At 38.1% G+C, this 23,047-nt stretch overlaps 1 protein-coding gene across 1 annotated transcript in view; it reads right to left on the bottom strand.

Annotated features, from left to right (window-relative positions):
* Positions 1-6,352, bottom strand: part of gbe1b (glucan (1,4-alpha-), branching enzyme 1b) — an 87,266-nt gene extending 80,914 nt beyond the window's left edge. Inside the window, exon 1 of the mRNA XM_049576149.1 lies at positions 6,109-6,352. Coding sequence (XP_049432106.1) covers positions 6,109-6,206 — 98 coding nt within the window. The 5' untranslated portion in view covers positions 6,207-6,352. The remainder of the gene's footprint in view (positions 1-6,108) is intronic.
* Positions 6,353-23,047: the final 16,695 nt, after the last annotated feature.

Below are 23,047 nucleotides of genomic sequence, written 5' to 3'. Positions count from 1 at the left end.
GGATCTCTCTTTAAGTGTGCTCCAAATATAATATTTCATTTCGTTTATATCATATGTATTGTTTTGTGGTGAGTTTTTCCTTGACTTCTAGATGGGCTGCGTTGAGAACTTTTGTTAATAGGCGCATGTGAAACTGGCTTAAATACGATATCTTGACTTAATAAGATATTCCATAAACTCCTTTGTTTTGTCTTGCAGTTCAACAAATTAAAAAAATAAATCTAACAATTTCAGCATTGTTTCATTGTTGTAAGCTGTAACTTTCTATGCATTTCGCATGATGGGTTTACCCTTCATTACGTAACAATGTTGGGGAGAAACTCTAAAACTTTGGACATTAGGTGCAAATAAAGTAAAGTTGGTGTTGCATTACTACTATCACCAATGGCTGAAAGTCTAACTCACATTTTCTTATCCACTGTAAAACTTCATGTATCAACAAACTAATTTTCAGAGTTCCAGAGGTCAGCACAAGTTCACAGAATATAGTATGGTCAATTTCAGCCAATACATTTGGATGCCACTCTAACTGCTGCGAAAAAGGAACTTGTTGCTTCCTTGTCGACAAAAGAATCTTTAGGTTGGCTTTAGTCTAAACTATTAACAAAAGGGTTTTCTATAGTGTATAATAATTTTGATTCTCCAAACCATGTGGTTTTGACGTGCAAATGAGTTTGTGGCGAGGGGTAGACAAACAAAAGTAAGTCCTACGGGACTTTTAAGATCACTGTTTTTGAACAGTTTTTGAAAGTGATGTAGTTTCAGGGTGACAAATTAAACAAATTAATGTAAATGTGAATTACAACAGGCAGATGAATCACAGAAATTAAGTCTGTTAAAAGCATTGTTCTGACCTCTCACTGTTCAAACAAAATGCTTTGTATTTACGAGACAGGATGGGAGAAAGAGAGAAAGCAGGGCATCATCTGTTTTCAGGGGGACCCAGAGTCTGTAACTGTTTATTTATACAGTCAGAAAAAAAGTCTGAACTAAAACTTTTATAACACTGGTATTAGATACAGTCAGATCAGATACAGTAAGGAGACCATAAAATGATGCCAGCAATCTAAAAATAGATCACCTTCACCTACAGTTGGCCCATTCTTTTTGACGTCATATCTCTACTAAAATACAGTTACAGTTTTAAGTTTCCAGTTGTGTTTATAATCCACTTCCAAAAATTCTCCCCACCGAACAGCTGAACTTTGCAACCTATTCATACACTCACTGTTAGACAATCGGGCATCTAAATTTAGAGTGAGTGTTAAGGTCTGTTGCATTGTGTATGACTGATGGTGACAGCTGAGGCACAGAGGTGTCAGGACAGTCTACAACAGCCAGGAGAAACAAAAGTAGGAAAAAGTTTCTTTCGTTTAGATCTCAGCTCACCTATAGGGCTTCCATATGGCCCAGCGGCAAGGTGACTTTCAAATAATTCCATTAATGTCCTGCTTTGACTAAATGCATTAATGAGGCTAAAGAGGGACCTGGACATTTGCAGAGAAGTTGATTGATGAAAGCTAAACTTTCCTGCTAACCTCAGACCTCTGTTGACCCTCTAGCAAGGTGAGGGGAAAATAAATGCTGCCCATGCAACCATTAAAAGGTCTAGTGTTTAAGATTAAGGGGGATATATTGGCAGAAATGGAATATAATATAATAAGTTTAGTAATAAGCGTTTTTGTTTTTAGTGTTTAATCACGTTAGAATGTTTTTGTTACCTTTGAATGAGCCATTTATGGCTACATGGGGGGCGGGTCCTCATCCAGGACATATTGCACCACCATATTTCTCCAGTTGTCCACAACATACAAACAAAACACTGGTTCTAGACAGGGCCATTTGCATTTTCACATGGGCAACTGTAGTTAGCAGCCCCTTTGCACCAATCCAAAAAGCATTAGAAAAACACTGATTTTCAAGCTGCACCTGCTTTGTGCAGTGTTTTTACTTGTTTAATCACCGGGTCTGTTTGTTTAGTAGAGGAAGAGAACTCTGTTAATTATACGGCTCACAGTAAAAACCTCCTGAACATCTTAAAGGGAAATTTTGGTTTATTTCAACCTGTCTCCTATCGTCCTAAATTTGTTTCAAGTGACTAGTGACATAAAAATAATAGTTAGCATGTTAGCCGTTAGCCTAGATACAAGACAACATGTTTACATGTCGTTTTCTATATGTTCTCTGACATTTATCCTAATGATATGAGGCAGTCTTTGTGTAAAAAAAGCTTGTTTAGTGGACTAACTTTGCACTTGAAAGTTGCCCGTTCACTTACGTTTTAACAGATCTGACGCTACTATATGCCCAAGATGTATCTAGGCTAACGGCTAACATGCTAACTATTATTTTTATGTCACTAGTCACTTGAAACAAATTTAGGACGATAGGAGACAGGTTGAAATAAACCGAAATTTCCCTTTAAGTTATCAGAGGAGAAAAAAAGTAAGCACACGTTACACAATCAGAGAAAAAAAAGTGAGCCCACATTAGCAGGTGCTGGGCTAGCAGCCAGCCTGTGATGAGCCAAACAGTGTCTGATTTGTAAAGTAAAACTGCTTTGTTCAGTGTTTTTACTGTTTTAATCACATGCTCCATTTGTTTTGGAGAAGAAGAGACCTCTGTGGATTATTTGGCTCACGGTAATAATCTCCTGAACAATCGACACCGAAGGAATCCTAACCCATGAGTTCACGTTTGGCATACAGGAGATGTTTCAGCTGGTTGCAAATCTGCAATCCGCACCACTTGATGCCACTAAATTCTACACACTGTTTCTTTAAAGAAGGTACAAAAACATTCACTCATTAAAATACAGCAGGTAGTTTTATAAATGTAATCCGGCCATTTTAATACATATTAACTATTAAGGAACTGTAAGTTGCTGCTTTTCCACTTAGCTTTAAATCCTGTATTTTAGCTCATTACTTTTTAGTCAGAGCACATGCATCGGCAGTCATCACTTCAAAGTCAATAATCAGTTTTGCTTTAAATATATTGCATCACCATCACAAGCTTAAGACTCAGAGTTATTGCTGTATTTTCACTTTGAAACGAGTTGTGATGACATACTCAAATCTTTGCAAAAACTCTTTTCCGTAATAAGCAGCAGTCCCTGTGCTCCCTACTTTCATTTGGTCCAATTTAGGAGATACATGGTGCCACGAGCTGCAAAATCCTAGCAGCACTTCCTGCAGACTTGCGCAACAGGAAGGGTAAATAATGAAGCATGTCAACAGAGCACTGCTCACAGGGGCTGTAACCTGCGTGCAGCATCAACGGCTGTTTTCACATTCAATCTGAAACTAGCATCCTGATAAAATAAAATAAGAGCTGCCTACAACCACAGAATACTCATTAGAATGGAAGACCGGTACAATCTGCTGGAATAATTTTAACTGTCTGTGCATACTGGCTGTATCTGGTGTGAACCAAAGTTCAACAAACCTGAGATGTGGGCAGCCTTGAGCCATGACATGCTGGTGAAATCTAAAGAATCGGTCTGTGTGGTCATAGGTCTCTTTCTGATAAGCCAGCTGAATTCTTAGCACTGTGCAGCTCAGCAAGGGAACTCAGCATGACACCATAGCCTGAGAAAGCTCTTGATTTCTATGCCTGTGTTCATGGTGTGGTGTTTGGGCTCTGGGCCTTTGGACACCAGGGGCTTATCAAGAATTAACCTTCACACAGCAGTGCACCTATATGTAAAATAATTTATGTACAACTTTCATCAGCGTGACAGGTGTTTGAGACACGTCTAGGGCTCTGTGAAGCCTAGCAATCCCAAGCTGTGTCTGAGATGAAACTGACACGCTCATCTCTCTGCAAGACTAGAGCCCTGCTCACATGCTTCAAATACAAAGCAGGTGGTCCCTTACCTGCCACATTAGAGACAAGATCTGACACGGTAATGAAAATGGATTAAACTATATGGCCCCTAAGCAGAGTTTTAAGGCCTAGTTTCAGGGACGACCCAACAGGGAGCAGATACCATAGCAATGTGAGCAGCTCTTGTAAGTAAAAAAGAAAACATTACTTCTTTTTTTTTTAAAGGAATCCAGCAGCTCAGACTAATTTGACACAAGGTAGGGAATCGAGCTAAAGACTACAATGTCATTATGTGAGCCATATGGCCTTCCAGCCAGAAATGAGCTTACAGCATCCTCTCAAAGAAAAAGAAATGATCATGAAATAAACAATGCATCATTATTATTATTAACTGGAACATTTTGTTGCAACTCAGTCATTAAGCAATTATCTTCCTAAAGTGCATCCCTTCGTTTTAGTCCACTCAGTTTATCAGGTTAAAACCAGAACTCATAGCAATTAAAAAGACACAAGAACTAAAAACATGAACAGAAAGCATGAGTCTGCACCATCTATTGACTTACAGAGAGTGTCTATTTACTTGTGGAGATTAGTGTAGACACAAGGTCAATGCATTTACAATTGAAGGACACCTGCCTGGTCTTTTCAGGTCTCTGGAAGGTGCTGCACTAATTCAAGCGCACTTGTAGTTTAAATTTGTTTCAGTGTTCACAATGAGCACAGTTTCACTGTATAATTTCCTGTAAATATTCACCGTATTCTTTTGGTGATATAAGTGACAGAGAATAAACAGGCCTAAGGGTCCCCGGATTGACTAATTAGCAAAACAAATGTTTATGAACTTCAAGTTCAGTTAATTAAACTTGATTCTATTAAAAGGTTTTGTATGTTTTCTCTCTCCTGGGTGCATATATTTAAATATTATCATGGCATGTGAATATGATGGGTGAGCTAACGTCTCTGTAATGCTCTCTAAATCATGTCACACAGAACTAGGACAATTTGCCAAAACATGGACAGGGCAAATCCCAATATTGGATAAATCCAAATATAACACTAGGTACTTTACAGTCCAACAAACATTTTAATCACATCAGTTATCATCTAAAGTAAGATTGTGGTTCATACGGGCCCACTGCAGCTCTCACTAATGATGATAACAAGGTTGTTATGTTTTTTATCAGAACTTTCCACTTTGGTTTGTGCATTACCGCAATAAATATAGCTGATGACTTCATTACAAGGATGCATCATCAGAAACATTTGTGGCCATAAAATCTTGGAGTCTACTTACATGTAGTTTGATAGCATCGACCAGCAACTACTTTGGCAACTGCACAAGAAATGTGATTGAAATTTGTGCAGGATATAATCCCATATTAATAAATGCACCAGCCCACATACTGCACAATCACTAGTAGCACACACTTGCAGACAAAGTCAGCTGCTTAAGACTTCCACCCTTATAATTAATTTGTATGGAGGCCAAATCGAGGCTGAAGGGGAAAACCATGCAGCATATGAGTGCAGCATAAAGTCAATTAATGTCTGAGAGGTTATTTGTGTTGCAGGGCCTTTCACACTGCACAAACCAAACCAATCTGCCTCTGCACGGTATGTACTCCGAGTTGGAAGCGTCCAACTCTCGACTTTAATCCGATTTTAAAACACATTTTAGGATAACTGATGCCTCGATAACAACCAGACATAATGAACAGAAAAACTCATTATAATGAGAGCCGAAGCTTGCAGAAAGCAAAGGCTTTTGTGATGCTGGACCACAGCGACGGATCGGCTCAGGAGAGGATCAGACAGCACTTCAGCCTAAAGCACCACCTCACGACGCAACGTGGACGTCACCTGACTGCGAAACACATGCCTACTATTGAACTGTCAAACATCGGAAGTTGAGACACGACTTGCCTTCTTCAGCAACTTGTCACATGAAATGGTAGCAGTTCATTAATTTTACATAAACTCAACATCCTCTAACGTTAAACGCTTGTTATTCAGCAGACTGTAAACGGGGGAAACAGCAAGATAGCTGCTGTGCATGAGAGTGAAACGTAACCCTGTGCGACCTCTCCTCATACACAATGTCAAGCCTAAACACAGAGGGACGACTGTCTGATGTGTTGCAAACATCGCCTTTTATCTGTTAGTTGTGTAATTTTATTTCACGACACCAATGCCAGAACAGAGCTGGCTTCTGCTCGCTTCACCGGGGACTGTATTTGGCGACAAACTGAGCACAAAAGCGCCATTTAGGCGGTGTTTTACCTCCTCACGAAGTCCTTTTCGAATGGTTTAAGGTAGGGATCCATTTGGAGAAGGCAGCTGAACTCAGGAATTGTAACATTATCCTCTTGGTCTGCCATGGTTTCTCCAGACGAGACCAATCGAGCACCGACTGCTGCTGGTCGGACGTATTGTCAGTGTTATGGACAGAGGAAAGGCATGCGAGCTTTTTGTATCCGGGCACAACAACGAATCAGGCTGCTCTCCGACAAGCCCGTCCCATCACACTGCATGCTGTGTTCTCCAGCGGGTCAGAGATAAGAGAACCAAGCCGTGCAGTGCTGTGATACAGTGTAACTTTAAGATGACAGAAGAGGAAGCATCTGGCGCGTCAGAGGAAGATGACTGCAGATGTGCGAATTTGTAGGTTTTCTGTCTGCTTGACTTTGTGGTTATAAAAGAAAAAACCTGCTTAAATATAGGTGCATCGACATGGAATTAATTAGTCTCTGGTGCTCAATAACTAAACTCAATATAGCCCTAGAATAATTTGCCTTTGGCTTTGGTTGACATACCTTGAATAATACTGAACATATAACCAGTGCATGTTTTACAAGAAAAAGTAAGTAAAAGTACAAAAGTATTAGCATTAGAATAAACTTAAAGTAGGCTACCAGAGTAAAAGTAAGCTTACTCATTTTGCAGAATGGCCAATTTCAGAAAATCTATCCCTATATTATATCATTGGATTTTGATTATTGGTGCATTAAGATGTACATTATTAATGCAGCTGTTAACGGTATGGCTTATTTTATATACTTTATATTTGCCCGTTATGTTGAGAATCTTTTGCCCCTAGGATTAATAATGTCTCTTCTTCACCTATAATGATGCATAGCTAATATTGTATCTGTTGATTATAATTTGCATTATTAATCAGAATCTGCAAAGTAAGGGCCGTTTCATAGTCGACACAAAGGCATGCAGACGCGAACGCACTGGGACACATCGAGACGCACTGACCGCCATGATGCGCGCTTGCATCTCAAAATGTGTTTCGATAATACCATATAATACTGTGTAATACCATGTGTTGCCAGCGGGGGTGATAATGACGTACTTGAATTTTTTTTTTCTTTTTTTTTTTTTAAAATATATTTTATTGGCCATTTTGCCTTTAATGGACAGAACAGGTAAGTGTGAAGGGGGGTGAGAGAGGGAGGATGACATGCAGCAAGGGGTCACAGGCTGGATTAGAACCCGGGCCGCTGCAGCAACAGCCTTGTACATGGGGCGCCTGCTCTACCACTAAGCCACCGACGCCCCGACGTGACTTGAAATTAACCACTTTTTGTTATTCACACAAGAAGCAGGTATGAAATATGGCGGGCGAGGAGGAAAAACTTTGTGAACTAGTACGGGCACACCACCATTGATAGGACAGTTCTAGTGCCCTGCACTGTAATAAAATAGCAGTACTAGCTAGCTACAGCAGTACTAGCTAGCTGGAATGTACCGGTGACTCTGCTACCCCCTATTGCGTGAGCGATGTATTGCATTTCAAGTGTTGTGTGTTGACTATGAAAGGAAATGCGTTGCTTGCTCGCGTTGCGTGTGTCAACTATGAAAAGGCCCAAACAGGTAGCTTAAGTTGTCAAAGTAATATAGAGAAGAACAAAGTGCAATGTTGCCTCTGAAATGTAGTGGGGTAGAAGCATAAACTAGCATGAAATGGAAATACTCAAGAAAGTACCACAAAATTGTACTAATGTACAGTACTTGAGTAAAAGTACATAGTTACTTTCCACCACTGTCAACAGCTGCTCACCACTTTGCCGTACATTTAAGTGCAAGTATTTATGGTCCCTATAGAGAACAGTTCCTGATGGTTTTGGTGACCATGATCTTTTGTCCAGAAGCAGGTGCAAGCAAATTCTCCCCGTGCAACACATTGGTCCATGACACACTAATTATTGGCTGAACTGCTGCAAAATTTTGATTAAATACACATGGTCCTAGATCATAAATGCAAAACTCTGGATGGATCCCAAGTCTTTTCTCGTGCAACAATCAGGCTACAATTTCCATTTTTAAAAACTATATTAAACTGATTTATTTTTGTAAAAATGGCTGACCACAATCATTCTCCACTGAGTATGATGTATTTTAATTTTGGATGTTTAGACAGTCTTTTACCTTTCAGCCAAAATGTCAACACACAAAACTGTCACTATCCATTGGGCAGATTGGAGTTACATTGAAGTTGCAGCTTCACGCTTCACCCTTTGATTAGAATGACCCATTGCTGTTCATCTTTTGCTTCCCTTGGGGCATTTTAAACCCATCTACAGTTAAAGTTCTAAAAATAATATTTTCAATTAATCATTGATTTATTCAATGTCAGTTTGAATTAAACTGAAATTAGACTTTCCACAAACCTCACAGTTAAACATGAATTAATTTATATGCTGTATGTCAACATTTATTGCATATCCTTCATGTAGAATGGTAATATAAATCTACACCTGCCAACTGTATTATCACACAGGAGGAAGTGTGCATCTACCTGTGAATGAGAGGCTCATGCTTGTAACAGTGTGAGATGTAAACATTAATGGCATCCTTCTCAGCGGTGCTGTATTATCAGCTAGTTCAGTGGTGCTACATCAGCTAATAGAATATGCGTGCTTCCTTCTATGTGGTGACACAGTTGGTGTGTGTAGTTCGGTAGAATAGTTCCTACATGAAACTGCTCACAATAAGGTCTGTGGATTATCTTGAGTGACTGGGTCATGATTTGTGGGAAGATACATTGCTGCTGAGTTTTTCAAACAAATTTTTTGGTGCTTTGAGCACCACAGACTTGTTCCATTATATTTGAGATAAGGCAGGCATGGCTGATATCAATAACACCTAGTAAATCACACCAAAACAATCTTGATTGATAAAATACACAATGAGTAATATGAAAAATATATTTTGATTTTGGGGTGAACTGTCCCCTTAACTAGAACAAATTGTTTTGATAAAAGTGGCCTGTTATTCAGTAACGTGCCCTGGTATAGTATATGTACTGAGACAGACATCATGAAGCAACATCTCATTGATTTTGGCAAAGTTAAAGGTGGGCAAAGTTTGTATAATGATGTCAAGGCCTGCTGTCACAGGACTATGGGAAGCCACTCAGGCACACAACAGTATTAGTGTTAGCATGCGTGACAGTGAATTGATCTGCTATGTAATGCTGCAAATGTGCGTTTTCAAAATTCACTTCACCTGTACTTCTGTGTTTCTTTTTAATCTGCATCTCTTTCTAAAATTCAATGCTTTAATCTTGTTGTCTCTGGCCTCAACAAGATTTACCACAGACTACTTCAAAGAAGTGGCAGAACTAACTTAATGGACTCCAGATGGATAACCTTGCTATAATTTAGATTAAATCCCATTCGGAAGAGGCTGATAAACATGCACGCTGACTGAAGAAATAGTGTGGCTCTTGAAAGTGTTGTCCTTGTCACAAAATAAAACTGTCCCAGCTAAAGGTCACAAAGGGAGCGCTGTTCTAAAGAGCCATCTGTTGGTAATAGATGAAACAAGTGTGTTAACTGTCCAACCCAGAAGGTTATGCCAATAAATGTCTGTGATTCACAGCTAAATAACAAATATTTACAGGGGTATGTGAAGAGACACAGCATCCAATGACAAGAGCAAACAAAAAATATTAGATTTTATCTGAGGGATGTTAACTCGATGGAAGTGGTGGATTGATTTTATCTGTAAGCAATATGACAAAATGAGCAACAACTACAATGTATAATACTTAAACTATCTGATTCAGTAAACAATTTTCCTAGCTGTAATGGGTAACACAGAGATATTCTACATGTAAAATTGCAGTAGAAGATACATATTTGTTTTCCCACCAGAGGTCACAAACAGAACAAGTATTTTTTTGTGGCCTGCACAGTTCATATATCCTTGTCTCATCTGCTTTTAGCAGCAACATTAAGTGAACAAATGTCACCAGTTGTAGATTATCAGTCCATACCTAAGAGTTAAGAACTCTGAAAAGAAAAAACACATTTTCTCACAAAACATTTAGAAAAAAGTACACCTCACAAATTTTCATTTTACAAGATGTATTATGTTGCACAAAGTTAGTATAGGACTAAATAACACTTCACAGATCCTTCTACACTGTCTGCACAGTCTAATCAACTAGGCTGACAGCAGCTTTAGTAAAGTAACCTAGACCAATATTGCTGTAACTTAGAATGAATTACGTGACATAGACAAAATAATGAAAACACTTCTACTTTAAGGGTCCAGTGTGTAAGGTTTAGGGACATCTATGGGCAGAAATAATATTCACGGGGCTCCCACTAGCTCACTTGGTAGAGCAGACACGCCATGTATAGAGGCTGTGTCCTTGCCGCAGCGCCTGCGGCCTCAATTCCAACCCATGGCCTTTTGCTGCATGTCTTTCCCCCTCTCTCCCCTCTTTACACTATAGTTGTCCTATAAAATAAAGCCTCCAAAATTGTCTGTAATAAAGGAAATAATATTCATGACTATGTTTTCATCACTGTATAATCCTCTTATAATAACTATATTTGTGTTTTTGTTACCCCAGATTGAGCCGTTCATATGTATCCACATATGGAGTGGGTCCTCTATGTTTATATAGCGAGTCAGCTTTGTTGTTTGACAGTAGCCCAGACCAGACAAAGCAAACACTGGCTCCAGACAGGGCTGTCCACCTTTGTGTATCAACCACCATAGTTGGCACATGTGAGACATTTCAGTTCTTCAGCCTTACCACTAGATGCCGCTAAATCCTACACACTGAACCTTTAATATCACAATTTAAAAGCACTGCTACAAAGATGGGTTATATGAGGTTGAATGCAACATTTTTCAGCTATAACAGAGGTCAGACAGTCTGATCTTTATGTGATTTTTCAAAGCAGCATAAGTCAGCTAACAGAGCTCCAAAGGGAAAATGCAGCGAAATTATTTAACATGTCAACAGGAATAGAAATAATGTGACACAGAAAATACAACCCACACATCAGGGATTTTAGAAACTGTATCACATTAGGAGCTGACAAATAATGTTACTTGGTATGTGGCCTGATACAAGCCCACTGTTGTATAATAATTTGCAGTGACACTTTAATGGTCATTGTTGTGTGGTTGATACTGGCCTGACCAGTGCATTACTGATGTCCTTTTTCTGGATGCTATTTTGTCCACCACCTGAAGATGCTTTGTCTAAGATGGCTCCTCTATGTTTAATACAGTGGGTGAATCAAACTGAAAAAGGCAGATTTATAGGGGTTTTTTTCATGAAAACATTATGCAAATGTTAATAATTACAACCTGTGATAGCATTACAGATTTCCATGCAAAGTGTGCCTCCATTCCTCCCACCCTATTCACCCGAAATTCACCCCAACAAAATCTTGTTTCCTTTTCCCAAGACACCATGGTTACAACTCTGGGTGGCTGTAATTTATTCATTCAAAAGAATTCTGATGATGTTGATGATGATGATGAAGCTTTGAGCGTTCTCTCCCTGTGGTACTGAATTGTATGTCCCACTGCAGAATCCTATTTTAGGTGGAAAGACTGTGACAGATGCAAAACACAATTGAAATGCCAGTTTCGACTGCCAGTGTGACTTTAATTGAAGCCGACACAAACAAGCTTCTCGTTCAACTAAATTGATGTGAGTATACAAGCATGCTACACTGATATCATGTGTAATGAAAAAATACAATTAGTCTTTCAATACCTGTAATTATTCATCAAAGGATTATAATGCATCCAAGCTGAGAGAATTACTTCCCAGAGTGTTCAATCTCCATAAGACACCTCTAAGGCAAAAAAATTATAGTTACTGGAAGCTAGAAGATAGAGCAGGAAAGTCAGTGAATACTAAAACTGTAACTCTAAATGTTTTAATAAGATACATAGTGTCATATGAAGAGTCAGAGAAAGAGTACAGAAGCTGGAGGCATTTATTAAACAATTAAAATTATGAGAAGAAAATGGTGCATACATCTAAGCAGCAGCATCTTTGCAAATCAAAGCTTTGAGTTAGATCGCTTTGTCCTAATTGCAATGGCTCTAATATGACTGCATATTAATGTGGAGTAGGACAATGCCAAAAATGAGCATGTTTACTCAGAAGGAAAAAAACTACATAATCTTTTAAAGTATTAAGAACATAATTTTACACATTTTCTGTGGTGGAGAAATGCAATAGACGTTTGAGAAAATGTTGAACTTGTGGCATGAAAAAGTTGCTGTGCTCCTTTGTTCCATATTTTTGTTTGGAAAAAGTCCATAAGAGAAATGTTTGATTCATTTTGAAAAATGCCATTCATGTATCATTCACAGACAATGGCGCTATTTACATAATAGTAAACTGCTTTTCAAAATATCTTCGCCACTGAGACGTTGACAGTTTGATGTGGAAATGAAATGCTAAATCATGTGCAATGTTTCTGAGGGTCATGCGAGGAAACTATAATGGGCAAGTAAATGAGTAAAGTAAATAAAATGAAGACAGAAAAACTCCAAATTATTCAACAATGAGATAACTAACAGTTATACTGTAAGACCCTGATATTTGTTAATTTATTTTTAAGAAATTCAGTAAGTGGGAATAAATAACTGAGAACCATGAGTTGTTGTGACACCAAACACATGATATTTCCAGATATCATGGTCAACTGGCAAAGCAAAGAGGACAGATCAATTCAATGCCAATACAGATGAGGAGTGGACACCTCAGTCTCTCATTTTAATCCATATTTGCAGCCAATTTGATTCTGACAAAAGCAGTCTCTGAGGATTGCAGCTCTGATTCTGTACGGGCAGTACTTGATTAAGATTAAGATGATGTATTTTTGGTCGGAGGAACAATCGTTTTTATGCAACTGAGTGTGTGTGGACACTGCGTCACAGCAGTCTACTGAGGAAAGATATTTTCAGAAGAGCAGCTTTCCAAAACAACAGACATCTCCCAACTCTAGCTGTCAGACAGGAGTAGAGTCAGCTCTTCTGTTTGTGAATTGGAGAAAAAAAGAAAGGACAATTTATTTGCATCAATGCAAAATACATCAATCAATCTAAACAAAAGCATAAGGCAATGGTTCTGGAACTGCATCCATCCAACAATATAATTAGTATACATTTTCTGTGTCTCAAATTGCTGCTGATTTCTGCGGAACTGAATATTAGCTAATTCCTCATCAGACAATTAGGTTCAGACAGTTTTGTGGTTTACAGTCCATGAACACCTAAAAATATGCACTTCACGATGAATTTTCTTTGGCACCTATCCCACTAAAACTGAGCTATATAAATGAATCTGCTCATACACTCCTATTATAACATATTGCAGTAACACAAAATGAAAATGTATGATAATTGAGAGAAATTAAATCAGGTATAGCAATATGATCTAGGCACAATACAGACAGCCTCTTTCTGTTTGGGATCAAATTATCTGTCAGGGATAAGTGTGCTGAAATATTGCAAGTCATTTAATTCCTCTGACAGAAGGACACCACTTCTCCATGAATGCTACCAAGTAAGAAGGTTAACACTGAGCAATAAAGGGAGCCAGATAGAATGGGAATGAAGCTAATGAGTGGCGATAAGATTCACTTCAGCCTTCAATTTCAAGGATGGAGGAGCTGGGATCTCAGAAAGGACCAGAGACTGACACAAGGAGAGAGATCTTTAATGAGAGACATTTGAGAAGGCGGTAACAGCTATATCATTGTGTATGTGTAAGGCAGAACACAAAGCATGTGCCGACTGAGCCTACCAGGTGCATGAATGTCTCCATGTTGAGTTGAGATTTCCACATTACATGTCATGTTGTCTCTCTCATGACCCTCTTATGCAAACAGTCTCTTCAGTACTCTTCTGAATTATTCTCAAAAGTATTGTGCATGTGGGCAGTGAATGCAACAAAGTTTAAAGGAACAGTGTGCAAGATTTAAGGGATTTAGTGGAATCTACCGGTGAGGACTGCAGATTGCAAAGAGCAGGAACTTCTCCCAATTACAATTCCTTCAGTGTTCATTGTTAAAAGGTTTATACTGGGAGCAGACATATAACCAAGGTAAAAATTTAACAACGCACTAAACAGAATGTATAAAGATAGCACAAATAAAGGAAGACAAAACCATAACACCCATACACAACAAGGTAACAAATACTATATCAGAAATAATAAAAGTGACGAAATACAAACATTTATCCAAACACCAGCCCCACCAAGCCCATACCATTCAATCCATGTCTACTAAGTTTATATTATTCAAAGGACCCCTTTCTCACCTGAAAAAGATACAAAAGAGAGAAAGAAGGGAAAAAAGGCATACAAGATAGAAGTTCACTGAACAATCAAAATTAAATTCATGAATAACTCATATTTCATCAACAAATCATCAAGGTGATGAGGTTAACAACTGGCTTGGAAAACATGCTGTTGAAAATGGGTAAATACATAATAAGATTAACAGATAATTGGGAAAACAAAACAAAACAAAACCAACAAACAGAAGTGCTCCCCCCATTTGGTTGCTGACTTTTACTATCTACTGTATTTCTCCAATTGGCTGTCAGAACGCCTACTGTTACCCTGCCTTTCTATTTAGCTGTGGTGCATGATGGTTCTAATCTTGTATTTGTCCCACATTTTCTATGTAGTGCTCAATTTTAAGACCAAGACCAAGGTCAATTTTAAGACCAATCGACTCGAGTCTCTCCAACAATTTGATGTTACTGATTGTTGAAATATGGTTTGTTGAACAGGTGTTAGAACATATCTCATCGGAAATTTCCATGTGTATTCTTGCCAGAACTGAGATGCTGTTGTCTTATGTGATGATGGATATATATTTTTCCATTCAATATTAGACAGCGTGAAGTCGAGTTTTTCTTGCCATCTCATTTTTTCTCTCAATTCTTCAGAAATCTGTTGCTTAACAACTCCACATTTATCATTTTGACCAAAAACTGTGTCATAGGGTGAAGATCTGTAATGGTTTTCTCCTTTATATCACCACCATAACGTCTGACTTGTAAATATCTAAAAAAAAAAAAAAAAAAAAAAAGAGAGAGAGAGAATGTGGCAAATCATATTCTCACTGTAGTGATTCAAATTGCATAATTCCTTTATGGTTGATAAATTGTCCAAAAATTTTCAGCCCTTTCTGATTCCAGATTTTAAAGGTGCCTTCCTCTTTGTTTGGGATAAAGTTGGGATCTGCTTTTATTTGTCTCAATACCAGCAGTTCATTATGATTCTTAAGATCCCTACTGACTTTATTCCAGACTCTAAGAGTATTTTGAAACCAATTGTTCAGCTCTAACCTTGACTTAGAGTTTCTGAATGCCTTGGTATGGGGCCAGCTCTATTGACTTCCATTTTGCCTGTATATCGTCTATTAGCCATGTTTATAATATTTGTATTCAAGCTGCCTTATAATAATTCTGCAAATTACGGAGAGCCAAACCTGTCTTTATTTTAGCCAGTTTGAGCATTTTCATTTTGACCCTTGGTTTTTTATTGTTCCATATGAATTTAAGTAACATTCTGTCCCAGCACCTAAATGTGGCTGGATTGACATACAAAGGAAGCCCCTTAAATAAAAATAAGAATCTGGGGAGTATGTTCATTCGAATGGTGTCAGTCCTTCCTGATAATGACAAAGGGACTAACCTCCATCTATTCAAGTCTTAAGTTTAATTCTTGTTTCCAGTTGATCATAGTTATATTTATATAGTTGATCCTTGTTCCTAGGTATTTCTATTTCCAAATATTTCACCTTTTCTCTATCCAATTTCCAAAGGAATTCATTTTTAACTTGGGAGCAATAGGGTTTCCCAGGCTAATTGCTTCACATTTTTGCATATTCAGTTTATACCCTGATACAATGCTATATGCTTTAATGCTCTTCATTAAAGCTGGGAGAGTAAATTCTAATTTTGTTAAATATAAGATGATATCATCCGCATATAGTGCTGCTTTGTGCTGTATCCCCTCAATTTCTACCCCTTCTATTTCTTAATTTCTCCTAATACTTGCTGCCAGTAGTTCGATACATAAAGCAAAGATTAATGGCAAGAGAGGATTCCCCTGTCTTATATCTCTTTTAAGCTCAAATGGGCTTGATAGTGTTCCATTTACTCTAACCTGGGCTTTTCGGGTTCTATACATATTCTGCAGCCAAGAAATAAAGGTATTACTAAAGCCAGATACGAGCCTGTGTATTGTTTTTATGCACATGCTCTATTAAATTAATTGTACGACGTCTGACATAATTTTATAATTGTGTATTTTTAATGAAACCTGTCTGATCTAAGTATATGATGTCATGATAATTTTAGCTAACCTTTTAGCTGGAATGCTACTAAGAAGTTTTTGATCTACATTTAGTAGAGTTATATGTCTGTATCCTTCACATTGTAATAGATCCTTACCCTCCTTATGGATAATTGTTGTTATGGAACTGCTCAATGTGTCTGGTCATATTTCATGTGTTAATGCCCAGTTAAACGCTTTATATAAGATAGGGGTAAGTTGTACTTTAAACTCTCTGTAGAATTCCCCTCTACCTGTGCTCTTATCTGGCTTTAGTTTCTGAATCACTTTTGATATCTCTTCAACAGTAATTGGCGCAGTGAGGTATTGGTTTTGTGCGTTGGTCACTTGTGGATAATTCAGATCTTGCAAATAATGTCTTAACTGAGTTTCCATTCCTTCTATTTCTGGACTGCACAATTGTTTGTAATACTCTACAGATTCTCCTGCAATCTCCTGTTTAGCTGTAAGCATCTTATTCTTAGTGTTCTCAGAGTTCTTCTGATGCTCTGGTTGCAGAGGGGCTGTTTACTTCAGTGGACGACATGAAAATGCAAAAACACACATGGTCCAATCTACAGCCAACAGTTTCACATTACAGATTACAAATCAGTGTTTTCCGACACTGTTGAGCATGTCCTGGAGGGTCCAATGTGAAAATGTGAACGGCCCTATCTAGAGCTAGTGTTTGGTTTGTCTGTTCTGGGCTGCTGCAGAAACATGGCGGTACAACATGAAGATCTTCACAGATGAGGATCCACTCCCTTTGTAGATATAAACGGCTCACTCTAAGGTAACGAAAACACAACAATTCTTATTTTCTGTTGATGATACACTAAAGAAAACATACTTATTATATGATATTCTATTTCTGCCAGTATACCCCCCTAAACCCTACACACTGGACCTTTAAAATATATGGGTTGAAGTGGTTTCCTATTTGATGCCATAGTTGTTAATGTAGGTTAAGGACACGAGGTGGTAAGCAGAGCCTGTATCGCCACACTCAGGGTTTTTCGGCAAAACTAATTTATGGATTTCAGACTAGTCAGCTCCTTCAGACGAAGTGAATTGTTAACACCTGACCTCATAATATAACAGGCCAAATGGTTTAAATCAAGCAGCGGGGGCTCAGGGGACACCGTCAAAGAAAGAGGGTGAAGAGGCTGAATTTCAACTGGGCCTCAGCGAGGAGAAGTCAAGGCTTCTTTAACAGAAACAAGGAGACGATTGTCAAATAAGGTTAGAGAAAAATAATTACACTGGCCTTTCAATATAACATATAATACATATCCTGATGACTAATTCAGTACCTGCTGTGGCCATTATTGACTTGCATGGCACACCATGAGAATACCATTTCCCTTTTAACTTCAGTCCCTTGACAAACGCAATCCTACTGTGTCTAAAACTTGCAGAGTGATACGCTGTCTGAGTATGTTGCAAATAAAAAAGGTTTGTTTTCAGAGTAGAGAATATTTTGCTGTCAAAATACGAGTCGAGATTAGGCTCAAAAATCAACATAACGCATATTTTTTACAAACACTCTGACCTTAAACCCTGAAATAAAAGTGAATTCGATCAGACGTGTCCAATTTCCATTTTGTTGCAAAGATGAAAGAGGCTTTAAAACAATGAATGAATGCGTTGTATTTACATTTTGTTCACAGTGTGAGTTTGTGTCTCCACAACCTTTCAAGATCAAGCCATGAAACCAAAACAATATTTCTCAGTAAGGGCAAGTTACAAAAATGGATCCACACCTCATTTATATTTTAGCCAGATGCTGTTATTCAGAAAGACAAAGGGCATACTAAAATATTCAGAAACATTAGTGGGAAAAAATGAATATTCAGAGTTAAAGAGCTACATATTTTTTTGTTTCTCTTTTGTTACAAGGACAGCACAAGCTACAGAAACCTTGGTGTGCTTGGGTACATGAGTATTTGCAGCCTTCTGATTGTCTTATTTGAATATTGCCTTTGAAATGGTGTTTTAACTGTAATGTGACAATAAAGTGAAAAATTTCAGGCTATTCTTCTTTTAAGTTTCTTTTACAAGTCTTCAAGCCCAAAACAGTGATCAATTTGAACCAGTGAACATTTGCATTAAAATAATTAACTCAAGAGGCACAAAATGTCCTCCATTAGCCTCAGTGGCTGCATAAATGCCTTGAAGATCTGAATTCACTAGAGTGCCCATAATTTGACTGAACAAGTCCATTAATGTATAAGGTACTGCGTAACCTGTTCAGTCAGGGCCAAATGTTTCTGACTCAGAAAATATTACGTCCATTGACAGGCTATCTTAACATTCTAATATTTCATTTCACCTGACACTTGTCACAGACGGAGAAAATGTTAGTATTAACATGGCTTGAATATAGGCTATCATTAAAGGCAATTACTGAAAGAAAAAAGCTGTCTGGCTAATTTTTTTTTCATTATTTGTAGAGGTATCAATCAGTTTTAATGACGACTGCTGACATGAGCCTCACTTTTAATGCATATTACAAATGAACTTGTTCAAGTCAGTGCCGATTCTCTTCACAATAGCATAATATTTCCTCAGTTGCTGATATATTTACACATAACAATGTAGAACTCATTTGTGCTTTTTTAATTAATTTTGGACCAAAACCAGAAAACTCCCCACAAATATCTGCAACAGAAATTCGTGCAGGCCTGGTAAAAGCCATCTGTTATGGTCTGTGTACATGTGTCGACTGCTGGCCATGGATGTAAAATTATATTTATTCATATAATGGATTTTTTTTTTTTTTTCATTTAAATTAAAACTGTCATATCTTTCATGACACTGATATCAGAAAAACAACTTATGCATTAATTTCTTTAAACTTGTACTATCACTAGAGTGTCTTTTACAGATTGAACAGGACATCTAAGTAGTGGGCGTTGTGATGGAAGAAAAAATAACGAAAATATATATAATTGTTCCAAATCAGATAGTTATTAGCATTAGACCTGTTGGATTTTCAGAGTTCAATGTGTTAAATAAATAAATATAAATAAAAAAAAATGTTTTAATTGTTGATTAGATTTAAAAGTTGAATCTTGACATGTCTTCACTTAAAAGTTCTTCACTTTAAAGGGATAGTTCGACATTTTGGCAAATTCGCCTATTGCCGTAATCCCTATAGTCATATGAGTAGGTACATTACCTTTAATTGTCGTGCGTGCTGTTCTGAGATCGGTGGGGCAGAGCTGCCTGCTGCTTGGCGCACAAAATGGAGGTGAACGGTACAGCCCCCCGTCTCCCTCAAAACTAATCAAATACACCATCAAATGACTCCAAAACGCTGTTGTGGACAACTTGTAGCTTACACATTCAACACGCTATGAAATAATAATGTAATATTACGAGACAGAGTTGTTCTGAAGCCAAATGCACAGCCGGAACTACATTCCAGACATACAGTACTTGCTGGGCGGAGTGATTTCAAATGGCGCATGTTTAGTGCAGTTACTCCCGTCATCAAAACAACAAGTTTGTTGAGAAGAAGCCAGAATATACAGAGGAAGAGTTACAGGTTTTGGAAGAAGAGAGAGCAAGAAGAGAGAGATTGAGGCTGCCGAGCAACCAGGGGCTGAGGGGAGACCCAGAGCTGGCATGGATTGGTGGTGTATGTCTGGCTTACTGGCCACTTTATTAGGTACACCTGTGCAATCTAATACAATCCAATACAACAGCTCTGCCACACATTCTACATTTATAAAGCTTTTACATTTTCAGTTTTTGTTGACATTGTCAGAAAGGTGATTATTAGGGGCCGGGCAGCCTAAGCTGCCAGGACCCTATTGTTTTGCTGCATCTTCTTCTTCTTCTTCTTCTTCTTCCGAGGAAATCATACTTCCCATGTGCACAAAAATCACCAAACTTTGCACAAAAGTCCAGTCCCATGCCAGATTTCCACAGCTGCAAAAACAGGCCAATAGTCTTGATGGTGGTGCTACAGCAAGCCTTTAAAGTTCTAAATTGTGAAAATTCACACCAAATCAACCATATGTGCTACAGATTTGCAACTTTCACCAAAATGTAGCCCCAATACTGAAGAAACTTTTGTACACTTAAACCTATTGCAAATTATGAAGTCCATCACTCTGTTTTTTCAAAAACTGTAAAACTTATTAAACCTATCTCCTCCCACAATTTTTGCTCAATTGACACCAAACTTGCTACAGAGCATCTTCAGACTGTCCTACACAAACAATTCACACAGATTTTTGATTTATCGAAAATTGAGCCTATAGTGCATCAAAATGTTTGACTGTAAACGGTATTGTAAACATATACTTGCAAATTCTTGCTAAATACATTTTCAATGTTCATTAAAAAATGACAAAATTTTAGAGTCATGGTAGATGATGTTTGGAAAATATCAGAATTTTATCTCAAAAACTGAATTTTTTACAGCATTTTGAATTTCGCTCTCATGCCAACAATTGGAGTCAATGCAAAAATGGCATTTTTAAACATCAGTTTTTCACTTATGGAGCCAATAAATCATTGTTTAAAACAAATTACCAACATCTTCATGCTGTCGAGATGCAATTTGTGTATTTTTGGATTTTTGTCTTAATAACTGAATTTTTGACAGCCGTTTGAAATCTGCCTTTACACACTAACAGCTGCTGTCTTGCACACAGGTGACTGGCTTAGTCAATTTGTGAAGCTACATTTGATATTTCTGTTTGCCAATTAGCTCAGTGAGATAAAGAATGATTCTTGGTGTTGAAGATGGTGAGTTCAAGCCTCAGCTTGTGCAGCATTTCCATATGAGAAATCTACCCAAACTTTTCATAAAGGTCCAGTCCCATGCCAGATGTCCTCAACTGGAAACACAAGACAATAGTCCTGATGGTGGCGCTACAGCAAGCCTCTAAATTTCAAAACTTTGAAAATTCATAACAAATCAACCATATGTGCTACAGCTTTGGAACTTTCACTTTGAAATTTGCTTTTCCATCGCATGGATGGCAACTGTCTGGCACCCTGATGCTTGGCTTAGTCAGTTTGTTAAGCCACACATGAATTGTCACTTGCCAATTAGCTCAGTGAGATAGAAGATGGACCTCAGTCTCAGAAGTTGTGAGTTCAAGCCTCAGCTAAGACAGAATGGACATTCTAATGTGAAAGTCTTATGTTCAGGCATCATGCTATGTGGATTAGAGACTGCCAAGGTTAAAATAATTATGATCCAGGCAGTTTCACGGAGAGACAAATACTCTTTATCAACACTTTCCCTGTTATCCCTTGTCTCTTTTCCCTGTTTATTTGGCTTAGCTATCAGTCAATATGCAGAGTCTATCCAATAGCTACTTTTACATTTTAAAAAATGTTTTCATCTTGGTCACCATGGATAATGCTTAGCTTTAAGCTAGATCAGGCCACTTTGTTCATAATTTTGCCTAAAATTGCCCGGCCCCGACCATTGCTGCGCAGCAGCTATAATTCTACTTTATTATTGAGGTTGTAGTGGGTGGTGCTGGTGTACTGGAATGCAGTATATTGAAAAGTGTTCCTAATATTTTGTCCCCCTCAATTAGACAAAATTAGGAGGCCAAACCAGTACACCACCACCATTCACTATGACCACAACAATAAACAAAGTAGAATTGTCACTTTCTAGACACTGTCAACAATAACCGAAAATTTCTAAGCTTCGGGGGAAAAAGTTATGGTATAGCCGTTCTACTGGATTGCATTAGATTACACAGGTGTACACAAAGTGGCCAGTGACTGTATGTTACATACATATGGTGATGGTGGGATGAGACAAGAGTACGCCTCAAAATAATCACTGGAACATGGGGAGAACATGCTAACTCCACACTCATAAATCACCACAACTCCTGAGGGAACAACAACATAAAATGTTCCCTAGCAGTCTGTTTATCCCCAACAATGACAAGTATGCCAGTCACTTCACTATATGCTCTGGGCAAGCACTTATCCATGACATAACCACAACAACGTTTGCATTTTAGCCTTATTTACCATGCAACATGGAGGTAACATTACAGCAGAGAGATTGCTGAGCAAAATACACAACGATCACTTACCACATCTGTGGGGTATTCCAGGTAGGAGGTTCAACAAACTCTGAGTCTAACCCTGAACTCTGAGTTGATTTACCCTGAGATGGGAAACTCGGAGTTACCGGTTCCAGAACAGCTGATCTGAGTTAGTTCAGTCAACTCTGAGTATGTTCACTCTGACTTAAACCGACAATAAAAAGCCATCATCAATTGAGCTCCGACTCCACGATTCACCATGGCAACAGGTAAATAAAAGACAGCGCCTCCATTTTAATCCAGTGGATATAAAGATATTAATGCATGTGTAGCAGACGGTGCACGTTTATCTTTAAAAGAAGAGCCTGAGTCAGAGCAAGGAAAGTGTAAATAAGTTAACCATAAAGTTAAAGGATGGTTTGCCCAGGGCGTAAAACTAGCCAGGACCGCCTCTGGTCTGACCCAGTAATAATATGTTTGGTGATTTGCACTTGAAAAGACGTTGAGGTTAAAATACAGTAGATTTTAAAATGTTGCACATCTATTTGTATCTTGA

Source organism: Epinephelus fuscoguttatus, linkage group LG5 (genome assembly GCF_011397635.1).
Source record: "Epinephelus fuscoguttatus linkage group LG5, E.fuscoguttatus.final_Chr_v1".
Classification (NCBI taxonomy): Eukaryota; Metazoa; Chordata; class Actinopteri; order Perciformes; family Serranidae; genus Epinephelus; species Epinephelus fuscoguttatus.
This window is presented reverse-complemented; position numbering and strand designations above follow the sequence as displayed.